The 13,333-nt window shown below is 37.6% G+C and overlaps 2 protein-coding genes across 4 annotated transcripts in view; one reads left to right on the top strand and one right to left on the bottom strand.

The window, feature by feature from the left end:
- LOC144970562 (uncharacterized) overlaps nt 1-13,333 on the bottom strand; it is a 90,727-nt gene that overhangs the window by 26,676 nt on the left and 50,718 nt on the right. The gene's annotated exons all lie outside the window — the stretch shown is intronic.
- On the top strand, nt 5,720-13,018 carry LOC144970558 (uncharacterized). The gene is made up of 3 exons (XM_078910318.1): nt 5,720-5,818; nt 8,198-8,277; nt 9,500-13,018. The coding sequence occupies exons 1-3, from the start codon at nt 5,792-5,794 to the stop codon at nt 10,443-10,445; spliced, it is 1,053 nt and encodes a 350-aa protein (XP_078766444.1). The 5' UTR covers nt 5,720-5,791; the 3' UTR covers nt 10,446-13,018.

Here is a 13,333-nt window from a genome sequence, read left to right as displayed (position 1 = left end):
TATCCTCTTGGATTTGATTGGTTCTAAATGGCCTCAAACCGATGTGCACATTGTACCGATCTGATAGCCAAACGCAATTGTGCGCTTGTTTTAACATTGTTGCAATGGACAGCTTTTGAGTCGATCTGACAGCTAAGTGCGGATTTTTGCAAGTCTGATAAACCAATTCCTTATGGGCTCATTGTTTTAATGGAAATATTTTAAAATGACGAAAAAATATTGTCCATTACAACAATCTTAAACTAGGCCCATAAGTGGGTTTGGATGTCAGACCTGCATAAATATATATATATATATATATATTATATATATATATATAATAATAATAATAATAATACACATTTATATAGCGCTCATTCTCGTGTAAAACACAAGCTCTGGGCACTTTACAATATAAATATCAATTTTAAGTGAAAAAAATAAAAAAAAAAAAAAATAAAATAATAACAACAATAACAATTCATAGCCAAATCAAGGATTCATATAGAGTCAAGAAAAACAAATACAGTAAAAATGTGTCTTGAGATTCTTTTTAAAAGTAGGTAAAGACTTGCACTCCCTCAGACCACGTGGTAGTTCATTCCAAATCTTGGGGCCGAAACAAGCAAACGATCTATCACCAAATTTTGTTCTTGATCTTTTTTCCGAAATTTTCGTTTGGTCATTACATGATCTTAAAGTGTAATTTTCAAATTTACACATGACAACGTGATCTGTGAGATATGCCGGTGCTATACCAGCCAAACACTTATAAACAAGACACGCTGCTTTGTAATATGTGCGCTTTTCAATGGGCAACCAGTGGAGAGAGGCCAACAAAGGGGTTGCATGATCAAATTTTTTTTTGCCAAAAACTAATCTTGCTGCACTGTTTTGCAGTAGTTGCAATTGTTTAATAGAAGCCTGAGGCAAGTTGACAAGCAGCGAGTTACAATAGTCTAGTTTCGAAAAAATGAGGGAAACAACCAATGTTTTACATGTTCCAATTGCAATATACTGACGGATCGAACTGATTTTCTTCAATTGAAAGTATAAAGATTTACAGAGAGCAGAAATGTGAGCTGACATTTTCATTTCTGAATCAAAATAGACACCCAAATTTTTCACAGTCTTTGAAACTTTGATCTTTTCACCCCCAATCAACACCTCAAGACCATCATTCACCTTCAACTGCCCTCTATTTCCCACAATCATCACTTCTGTTTTTGACTCATTCATTTTCAACTTGTTTGCATCCATCCACTCTTTCACATCCGTCACACATTCTTCCACACGTTTCACAATATTTTCGAGATTTTTAGTTTTATCAGTAGCATAAAGTTGCGTATCATCTGCATAGAGATGATAGCGCAGCCCATGACCAGTGATGACATTAGATAATGGAGAAGTATACAAAACAAAAAGAATTGGACCCAAAACAGAGCCTTGAGGAACACCAAAAGACAATGTATGTTGACGAGAAAGTTTATCTAAAATCATAACCTGTTGCTTTCTGCCATCTAAATAAGATTCAAACCACTGCAAGACAGTCCCAGACAAGCCAAAGGTTATATTAAGTCGTTTAATGAGAATACCGTGATCAATAGTATCAAACGCCGCCGAAAGGTCTAACAATGTCAGAAGAGAAACAGAACCTTTATCTAAAACATCAAGCAAATCACTCGCAACACAGCACAGAGCAGTTTCTGTGCTGTGGTAAGAACGATAAGCTGACTGAAATTTTTCCCATAGATTGTTTTCATGGAGATGTTGTGAAAGACGTCTGAGTACAACTTTTTCAAGGATTTTAGAAAGAAATGGCAGATTTGAGACGGGACGGTAGTTACTAAGGTCATTTACATTGAGATTTTGCTTTTTTATGAGAGGCTTTACAATTGCATGTTTATAGATATCTGGGACTTGTCCTGAGATAAGTGACTGATTTATAATATAAGTTATGCAAGGTAACAATTCAGGAAGACATAATTTCAAAATATTAGTTGGTAAAGGATCTAAATCACATGACTTCGAGGAAGATGAAAAAATTATTTTAGAAATTTCTTCTTCAGTTGTTTCTTTAAAACAAGAGAATCCCTGTGAACCCGAAAAAGGGTGGAAATTTATATCTTCATTTTGCACGAGGTCCAAATTGTTCCGAATTTTCGATATTTTTCCCGAAAAGAAATCTGAAAATGCATCCGGCTGCTTTTCTACCGGGATATTAGTGGGTAGACACATGCCCTTTTCTTCCCCTAAAAGTTCCTTTGAAACAGAGAAAAATTCCTTAGTGTCCCTCACTGATGACAGTTTTGTGTTATAATAGTTTCTTTTTGCTCTTTTGCAGGTGGTTTTATACTTATGCTTTTGTGCTATATATATCAGCCGGTCAATCTCAAGGCCCGATTTTCTCCACGATGCCTCTGCATTCCTTTTTTCCCTTTTGGCAGTTTTTTCACTCTGGTTAAACCACGGAGACGGTTTCCTGGAATTAATTATTCTAGTTGTCTTTGGCGCATGCCTGTCGATGACGTTGCGCAGTACCTCGTCTGTTTTCTGTGCTGATGGTATATCCATTCTTCCTAGTTCCTCTGACAGATTGTTTTTGAAGGAACTAATGTCTATTTTTTTGGTATCCCTAGACACTATCTTGACTTTCTTTGCTTTCTCTTTGATGCATTTGAGAGTTGCCAGAATCAGATTGTGGTCTGAAATTTCTTTTTTGATATTTTTAATTGATTCAACAAGCGAGGGTGTGTCAATGATGAACCAGTCCAAGATGTGCCCCAATCTTTGAGTTGGAGAGGTCACTAACTGAGTGAGGCCATGTTCATTCAGCATATTTTTTATAATTTTAACGAGACTATTCTGATCAACATCAAACTGAATATTAAAATCGCCGATATAAATTTTTCGCTTATTTGATGTGTTTTTTGATACAAAATCTGAAAATTCGTCAGCAAAATCATTCTGTCTCAGTTTGTTCTTTTTGCTTGGGGGTGGTCTGTAGATACAAGTGATTAAAAATGAAATTTGAGGGTAGATCAATGTGGTTTGGACACACTCGAAACTTTTGAACGAAATTGGCCTGTTTTGTATTTTAGACGAAAGAGCGTGTTTGTATATGATGGCGATCCCCCCTCCTGATCGTCCATTTCTTGGGAACGATTCCATCTTGTAGCCGGGAGGTGTCATTTCTTTCATTATAGGTTCATCACCGAACTGACGCAACCATGATTCAGTTATATATAGAATATCGATATCGTGTTGATCTATGGAACATATATATATATATATATGCTGACAAGTTGACAAGATGAGGGGGATTTCAATAGATTGATATATTTCGTCGTTAATTTGACCCATTAACATAAGCGACAAGTTCCACTTACAAACCATCATATCAGTAAAATACAATATCGACAAAGTGCTTAGTAATGAAAGCTTCTACATATGATTGTATGTGCTAAAAGCATGGTGTATTCCAAAACAAAAAGTTATTTTTAGTAGTTTTTTAATCATGAATACAAAATACATATATAAACATAAACAATAGCGCAATATCCACCTAATGTGATTAGAACACTTAACAACAGCCAACAACAATAACATGTAGGGAGAGACACGACACCTGTTATGCGCTATTATTTTGTTCCGACAGAGACTACGCTGTTAACGGCCAAGTAGGCATTTTACACTTGCGTTCGGTGAAGAACATGTGTAAAGAGCCTTTTCCAAGGACTCAACGTTTACCCCACTCAAAGCTAGACTCGACTCCTGAGCCTTCCGGTCCAAAGGCAGCAGCTTCTAATGATACTCACACTATTATGCTATGACACTCGACCCAATCAGCAAATTCCTTACCGCACTCGTACAACCCACAAACCCACCCGGATGCTTCGTCACAACACACCTTTCAACGAGATGCTCTGCGGTTTCGGGCTTGCTACCACAATGGGTACATGTTGGACAGGTTCCCAACGATGAAGCAATTTTGCCGTTAGGTTGGTTCTCGACCGAAGCCGTGCCACCCAGTGCCTCCTCTTGGAGAAACCTGGCAACTTCTTCCCCAGTTTTGAGGAGTCTATGTCCCCGCCCCCTCGGCGGATTGAGTTCGTCCAAACCGACTTCCATCTCGTATATGCATCTCTGTCCGAAGTCAGGGAGTCTACGTACAAGGGTTGCCGCGACTTATTTCGGCTCAAAATGGGGGCACCGTTTATTATGCGCTTGAGAGGGGTATCCCCATTCCCTCTCTCTCTCTCTATCTCTCTCTCTCTCTCTCTCTCTCTCTCTCTCTCTTTAACATCTACCTTCTCAACTATCCTGTTTCTATCCCACACTGGAGCGCAATACTCCGCGGCTTAGTGCCAAGGCGGACGTCCTCAGAAGCGCTTGGTTAGCACCCCAAGTTGATCCCGCCAGCCTCATCAGAAGACTGTTGCGTTTCTCTATCTTTCGGGGCAACTCTTTCGAGATGCATCCGATAGGTAAGGTTGCGGTCCAGCGTAACCCCCAGGTATTTTGGATGCGGCTGATATAGGTGAAGCTGGTCTCCGACGAGGACGTTCAGTTTACGGGTGTACCAACCACTGCATAGTTGAATTGCAGTGGCCAGTGTTTTCAAAGTGTTCATCTTCAGGTACCAGTTGTCGAAGTAGACTGAGTCTGGGTAAGTCCTCGCTGATTAGGCTCTTGAGACGGATCCGCACTTTACTTTGACTGGTTTTATACACACTTACAAGGAATTTGAAACAGGAAGAGTAGAAGGTGTGTCGTCACGATTGTTGAGCTTGTGCAAGTTCCGTTCATTAAAAAAAAAACATTAAGCCCTAAACAATAGTGTCTACATGTGTGTTCCTCCAAATGATGTTTACTATGTTGGACATAACTAAGGGACAGCAACTTTGAAAAAAGCATTCCCTCAATACGCAGGTACCCAGCCAGATTTATACCTATTGATTTTTTTTTATCCATCAACCCCATATAAATCCACCTAATCATCCAAGATATATCCTACACCATCGTTTAAACATGCACCCAGCGACCCAATTTATTTAAGTTACACATGATACCGTCGGCGTCTTGATTCTTCCTTTGGCTCGCCGATTTTCCATTAATCAAGTAAAGAATTAGCAATAATTGACTCTTAATTGGAGAGTCAAAGCCTCGTGAGACGTAGGGTTAGCTTTTAACGTTGAACTATGGACAAAATGTCAATATCTCACTTGAAAACTCGACTAACTGCTAAATTCTGGACAAAGAGGAAAAGATTGAGGATATTTACACTGCCTCTTTACGTTGTGATGAGTTAACATTTTCCCCATGTAAACAAAATCCGTTGTGGGGCCGGAAAGAACCAATATAATGATATTTGACTTCCCCATTGTCAATGATAAATGGGTTTAACCTACCGTACTCTGAAGAAAACACATTAAAAAGATTTTAGCCAGAAATCTCGTCCAGCAAACATCGATCGATTAATATAACCTTCATCTTTTCAAATTCTTTCAAACTTGGAACTTAGAGGAAGTCCTTAAGGTAGTCCCAGGTTTGAGATTCCTTTTTTAATCGATTGATTTTGAAGGATGAGTTTTCTGACCAAAAAAAAAATGTCCTTTTTCAAGTGAACGACAGTAATCTTGTTAAATCAAGAACGGTTATCCTGGCGACGATTAATCCCTAAAAGCTAACGTAACTTCCGTTTCCCTTTTTTCTTCTTAAAATCATTTTACAACTTCAGATGCGTACTTATTTTTATTTTTCGGCCTTTTTGGTTTCAATGTGAGGACGTGTCTTCTGGCATTGGTTATCAATGGCTTTTACGTGTTTCAAAATACTGGTGAGTAATTTTATTTTCTTATTTCCAAATTAAAAGCCTACGTGAAGATATATGCAGGTCTGATAACCAGACGCAATGATGGGTGGATTGTTGCTACGGGCAATATTTTGAGTTGGTTTGAGAATATTTCCATTACAAACGTTTGCCCATAACAATTTGGGTTATCAGATCTGCAAATAAAAACACGTCGATAAAGGCCAGTCTTATTTATTTCTAGATGTGAATCATTTGATTTAAATGAATAATATGATTTTAAATGTTGATGGCATACAAGTTAATAAATGAACCAAAAAAATTCATCGTTGGTCAGCGGATCAAACCTTTGAAGTCCCGATTATCACGATCGGCGGATCAAAATTCTGAAGTCTACAAACGAGCTTTGTGCACTATGTTTTATTTAATTTTGGGCGGATCAGACCTCTGATGCCGATGTGATCAGATGTCTGATTCGCCCAAAATTAAATAAAACTTGGTGCGCAAAGCTCGTTTGTAGACTTCAGAATTTTGATCCGCTGTTCGAGATAATCGGGACTTCAGAGGTTTGACCATTGATATGATCCATTGTCTGAAAGTGGTATAATAGCGGGACTGACTAGGGACTGGAAATAGAATCCATGGTTATATAAAATGTTGTCTGATCCATCGTCTATTGTCTGAAAGTAGTATAATATCGGGACGGACTCGACTAGGGACTGAAAATTGAATTCGTAGGCTTATAAAATGTTGTAAATTGAGCATATCTGTGTGGGATTATAATATCACACATTTTCCATCCGATTGATTAAGGCATTGCACTGTGACCCAGAAGGTCCCAGGTTCAAGCCCAGCTACAGCCACTTTCGTTTTTCCACATCGGGCAAAATGATTTACCCAAAATATGCACAAATTGAACAACATGGCCGATTACTGTTGACATCAGTCATTCAATATGAATTATCTATATTTCTTCATGAAATATCTAGGTGTGATGGCATCCAATGGTGCTACGCATAATATTTTTTTTTTCATATTATATTCATTTATTTTCATATGTATTTCTAAAACTTTGATAATTGTTTAGGTTACACATAGTAATTTGTGTTGTTACGATTGAACAACGAAGAACTAGTGAGTGCTTTACTTAATTAAGCCCAAGCCATACCTCTATCGAATCAACTACTATTAGTAATACCACGTGGTCACAGAGTACCCAGAATTTTGTGAACAATCAGCGATGGCATACGAATTTGTCCTCAAAACTAGCTTTCACTTACAGTACCGTGAACAAGCAAGTATTTATAATGTTGGCATGGAAATGCTCCCTTGACCTTGAAAGTGAGCTTTTATATAGCGCAATATCCATTAAACGTGCTCAAAGCACTATACAAGAGGTCCCTGACCAACAGCAATACGTAACAGTTAGAAAGGAACATGACGCCCGTTAGGCAATATTGGATTTTTTTCTGACAGAGACAACGCTGTTAACGGTCAGATACGCATTTTACACATGAGTATTGTGGGAGAATTGAGTAAAAAGCCTTTTCCAAGGAATAAACTATTCGCCAAGCGAGGCTCGAACTCAGGACCTTCCGATCCGAAAGCGAGTGTCATGCCACAAGACCACATATAGCACAAAGTATCTATATTGTCGGTCAGAAAACTCTTCCTCCATATATCGATCGATTAAAATGACCCCCCACCTTGTCTAAAAGTCGTCTCAGACCTTTGACTTCCTTGAAGACTTCATTGAAGTCCCAATTTTGAGAATTCTTAGAAGAGGGTCAATATAATTGATCGATATTTGAAGGAATAGTTTTCTGACCAAACTTTTAGATGTATGTGTTCTTTTCTGACTATGGCTGTCAAGTGGACTATTTTCTTTCTTCTTCACTAAGAAACTCACAACATTGCCATCCGGAAATATGACGGACCAACACACAAAACTATGTGTAACCTTGAACGTTAAGTATTGTTAATCCAGTCTAGTGAGAACTACTCATAAACATGAATGACACAAAATAACAATAACAAAGACCCGAGTGACGTAAACTTTATGTATTTAAAGAAAACAATATTAAATTAATCTCATCTGATAACTATAAAATCAAATGTTCGTATATATTAACTACTGGATGTTGTTGATTTTTGAGTGGGCTGCATACACAATGCTGTGAGATTATATTATTTAGACTTTAAAGATCGATTGATGCATTTGGTTTACTTTTTTTTTTAAATCATAGCATCCGCCGACGGATATACCCGAAACAATGTGTAACCTTGAACGTTTATAGGCTGATTAATACAGTTTGTCAAGGACTACTCATAAAGGTATCTGCTAAAATTAATAACAAAGACGTCAATTCCATTCTGTCTATACAATATTACTTTGTTTTCCAACAGTCCCTGGCCATCATCCTGTTGTGTGTTGGTACCCATGCCTTCCACACCGCGAGGATCATGAGAAGAGAACTCCGCCAAATGTAAGTCAAATCAGTTAAACAATATAAATATTAAAGTATTATACAAAAAAAATGATTATTATGACTGTTTTAAAACGGAAACAGAATACATAACATCGAATATTTTTGGCTTAAAACTCTTCTTAATTTTCAAATTCTATGCCTATCCTAGACTTCAGAGGATACATGAGTTATATTATTTCTCACCGACAGTTACTTTTCAGTGAAGGCCTTTAGTTGTGTCAGCAACTTTCTTCCACGACTTCATCCGAGAAAGTTGGATTTTTTCGCTCACTGCCACAAACTCTTTTTTCCCTTTCGCACGACGTATCCAAAGAAATTAAGTTGCCATTATTCTGTTCCTGAGCGAGCAACATTCTTTCCTTATTCGTTTTTTTTTTTTCTGTATCTTTTGGAGAGGGGGGGGGGGGGGCAACAACTTCGTTTGGTTCATGCCCCAACAATAAAAAGGGTTAAAACAAAAATAGTTCAGGCAAAAAAAAGACTGTTTGTTATCGTTTGTTCCGACAAGACATTAAAAATGGTTACATAAAGTAATACAGTTTAACTCTTATCGTTGATGGTGATGAACGGCTTTAGGCCTGTGCTACGTATTCCGTACACCAAGACTTTAGATTGAAGCAAAGTAAAAAAAAAAAATTAAACGAATAATTGGCCTGTGACAATAACATAAATGTAATAAAGTAGTCCTTCAGAGCCATTAGGAGTTTATCCCGGTTTTCATGGCGTGATCAGACGGACATACCTCTCTGCTTTAGGTCCCTCTCCGCGGTACCTCTCCGGGTCTCCTTGTGGCGGCCTCGCTTCCTCTTTCCTTGCAGAGGCTTCTTTGTCAGTGGTTCTTTAGGTCCGCGACAGACATGCCCCAACCATAGCCATCTTCTTCTTTTAAAGAGACTCTCCACATACTTCACCTCAGCTCTAACTGTACAGACGAGACATGTTTAATAGTTTACAGACCTACCTGGTTGAAAATTTAGATATTCGTAGTTTTAATTAGATAAAATAGAAGTCGCTACAGTTAACTTTATAGATCTACTATTAGCATGCATAAGAGTTAAAATAGCACTTCAAAATCCTTAAGATTATGCACTTTGGTATTAACATCTTTCATGTTTAATAAGTTTTAAAGACGTAGAGATACTCATAGCTTCTAATTTTCGTAGTAGTTGGCACGTCTGAGCTTAAGACTATTGTAATGATGTCGTTTTTACATCTCCAGCCTCCAGGGGACTTCGAACAAAGCCACACAAAATGGACATTTAATAGATCACGTCCTCGCATTTCAACGTCCATACCATCCTGAGTACGCAATCAACAAAGACAACGCTTACGAAACCGAAAAGATTCACAGACCAGTCATTGATCAAAACAGTAGAGGCAACTATTATCAATCCCGGAACACTCACAGCCCAGTTGTTGATCATGGCAGAAGCGACTATTACAAAACCCAGAGGAGTAATATTCCAGCTATAGATCGTAGCGGAGACAACTACTACAAAACTCAAACTATTCAAAGACCAGTTTATGATAATGAAAGCAGTAGCCCCTACACAAATCGTAATATCCACAGTGTAGCCCATAATGACGACAAAGCCAACTATTACCAGGATCAAACTATTCAAAAACCAGTTTATAATAATGAAAGGAGTAGCCCCTACAAAAATCGTAACATCCCCAGTGTAGCCCATAATGACGACAAAGCCAACTATTACAAGACTCAAGAGGTTATCAGCCCTGTTAGTGATCACATTCATAACAAAATTCCCGTCTCCTCGTACCATGTCCGCCGTACACCGGCCGTTCCTGTCATTCCCCCTACTTACAATGCACACCACAACTTGAAACTCCCAGGAAAAGTATTTTTTGGTCCTGCTGATCCCAAGTATTATTATGCCAATTATAAAAACAAGGGATTCCAAAATAAGGACAAGGGAGATAGATTGTTTGTTGATGGAGGTATACCTGACTTTAACTACGAGACTACTGGGGGTGATAGCGGAGGACAACTTGTTCCATACCAAGGTCAATTTGTTGTGAAAGTACCGCTGCCCAGTCGACGTCACAATGATCATCGCGTAAAGCAGGGCTTTAGCCCCGTGCGTTACAGATATAACGATGACCGATTTGATGGATTAGATTGTACTAAACACCACTGCCCGCTTTAAGATGTAGTTAAGTTAACTCTTTTCAGAAAAGTGAGTGGAGCAGGCATTTGTGTAGATAATAACAAAAATTGAAATGAGTAGAAAAGTGACAGAAGACAACAGAGAATAAAAAAAATCTTTGCGACAATGGGGGTTCGAACCTACGACCCAACTGTTGCGACAACTCCGCCGGGCCGTGAGAGGGACGCTTTGCAATCGACGGCATCCAACTACTCCGGAGTTGTAATAACAGTAAGGTCGTGGGTTCGAACCCCCATCGCAGCAATGTTTTTATTCTCTTTTGTCTTCTGGCACTATTCTACTCAGTTCTTATTTGTGATCCATCGTCTCAAAACGGTATATGTCGGGATGTACAAAATGCTGAAAGATCAATTTTAAGCTTGACTGGTCAAGAAAACGAAATTTTGGATTTCGGCACTTTTAAATTCTATATTTTTTCTTCAATAATGCATACATGGACTCAACCCAAGTCTGATGTTTTTGGTCATAGATTCTATTCTCAGCACTTTGATCATCCCGGCATGATACCGTTTTGAGGCGGCGGGTCACATTTTTATTATTATCAGTTAACTCCCTCCTTACCAGCTACAGAAAAAATCGTCACTTTCGTTGGGATTAAATGGGCATTTTTCTTAGTCTTATTTGTTTTGTACATCACAATGTTTGAAAAAGAAAATATATTTTAAAGCGATGAGAACTTTATGGTCTGAACAAGTGTGTATGAAAGCTGCCAGACAAAGCAAAATAGAAAAATACAAGAAAAAGAAACATCCCAAAAAATCAGTCTACCTCTACTGGGGGTCGAACCTCAGACCTTTTGATTACCGGTCAGACGTGCTTCCACTTCATTTGGGATGGGTTTTTTTCGTGTATTTTTCTTTCTTTCTTTGTCTTGTATCTTTCATACACACTTGTTCCGGTGCCAGCTCCCCAGTTTCTTAATTTGAGAACTTAATGCTGATTTGTCAAATTCGTCATGCTGAACAAAATATATTATATGACCCATCGTGTTGAAATAAACGTCATGTCGGGATGAAGTTGTTGATGGAAATTGATGTCATAGCCACTTTTTTTTTTAGGAATCTGGGAGTTTGTCTCTATTCGTCAAGGTAGAGATTAAATGTAACCCCTCGTCTCAACACTGTGTTATGTGAACCAGATGCTGGAAATTGACATATAGCCGCAAACACGAATCGGGGGGCTAATTCCTATTCGTTATGATAGAGAATAAACTCACTTTTTTACATTACAAAAAGTTTAAGTTTGCATTTCTCATCATTTAAAAGCTAAATTAACTTATTTGGGTCCCCGACTCACTCACAATACCGTTTTGAGACGGAGGGTCAAAATTGTATCTCCTGCAATGTAAACATCTGAATTTCATATTTCTTATCATTTTTTGTTTCTAAATTCAATGTTAAGGGTCCAATTCACGCCGACATAAGAGCGTATTGAAACGGTGGGTTACATAAGTCGTAGTGTGTACGCGTTGATTTTGAGTTTGAGTGGAACAAAATATCAATTTTTGTGTTGAGTAATCATGGCATTTTGAGAATAATCCTGAAAATAGTTCGTAAGGAGAGAGTTAAGCTAAATTCGGCCTCAATTATTACCAGTTGTGTCATTACGGTATAGTGTCGTGTGACTTTGTAGCTGAAAGTATATGCCTACTTTGAGTATGGCTAGGCTAAGGACCTTGGATACTGTTTCTTAAATTTCAATTTGGGAAGAGAGGGCAGAGTCACTTATTTTTCATAAACTTTTTTTTCCAAGTTAAATATGAAATTTTAAGATATGGATATACTTTTATACATTTTCAATAATTTTTGTTTTACAATATAAAATAATTTACTATCTAAAAATGATCATACACATAATATCCTCTAAATGTAAATGGTGCTGCTCGAAGCTCGAAGAAGTAAATAAGCTTCAATTTAATATAGGAAAACAGATAAAACGGACGTTTCGGGTTTCCCTTTTTATCAACAAAACAGGATGAATGAAACACTAAAGACGAATGAGATAGTGTGGTAGTGGCGTTATTAAGATGAATAAACAAAAACTTTGATACCATTTTATCTGTTTTCCTATATTAAATTGAAGGTTACATTCATTGTGTTAGTTGGGTGTAAAATTTTGGGGAGAATCCTGAAAATGGCTGGTAAGGAGAGGGTTAAGGACGATTTTTCAGGCCAAATTTTAAAACACATGTCTTTCCAGAGTTGGGCAGTTAACTGTTTATCAATGTTATGAGGCAATGAGACAGACTCTAACGTAAATGGATGAGATCGACGCCGTATACGTCATTGCAGGTCTGAAACCTATATTTTTATGGGGTCATTGTTGTAATGGAAATACCCTCAAACCAAGCAAAACATTATCCATTACAACAGTGTTACTCCGAACCTATCATTGAAATCGGTTTTCACACCTGCTAATATGTGTTCCATCGCATCCAAACGGTATCCTATCAGGGTTTTTTAATGCTATAAATAGAATTTGCATTCATATATAATACTATGTCTAATTTTATTTTTATATTTTATAAAGGAAAATAAAAACAGATTTTTAAAGGGACAAAAACTAACATAATTTTGTATCTCTATTCATTGTGACTTAAAAGATACTTTTCTATCACGATCGACATGGCTTGTCTGCAAGTCTGATAACCCGAATTGTTTTGGTTTGTTGTAAAGGAAAAAAATTCTCAAACCATCGTAAAATATTGTCCATTACAACACTATTAAATCAAGCCCAAAACTGATTTCGGTTATCAGACCTGCAAAATATGTACACATGTACCATCCTTTTTGTTTTGTTTTGGGAAAGCCCAATATTACTATAAATAGAACAAAGATGACGTCACTCAGGCCTTTATTATTGTATTT

Source organism: Berghia stephanieae, chromosome 4, assembly GCF_034508935.2.
Source record: "Berghia stephanieae isolate SIO BIC M18660-M18661 chromosome 4, UCSD_Bste_1.3, whole genome shotgun sequence".
NCBI classification, from domain to species: domain Eukaryota; kingdom Metazoa; phylum Mollusca; class Gastropoda; order Nudibranchia; family Aeolidiidae; genus Berghia; species Berghia stephanieae.
The sequence above is the reverse complement of the archived record's forward strand: the minus strand, read 5'-3'. Positions and strand labels throughout refer to the sequence as shown.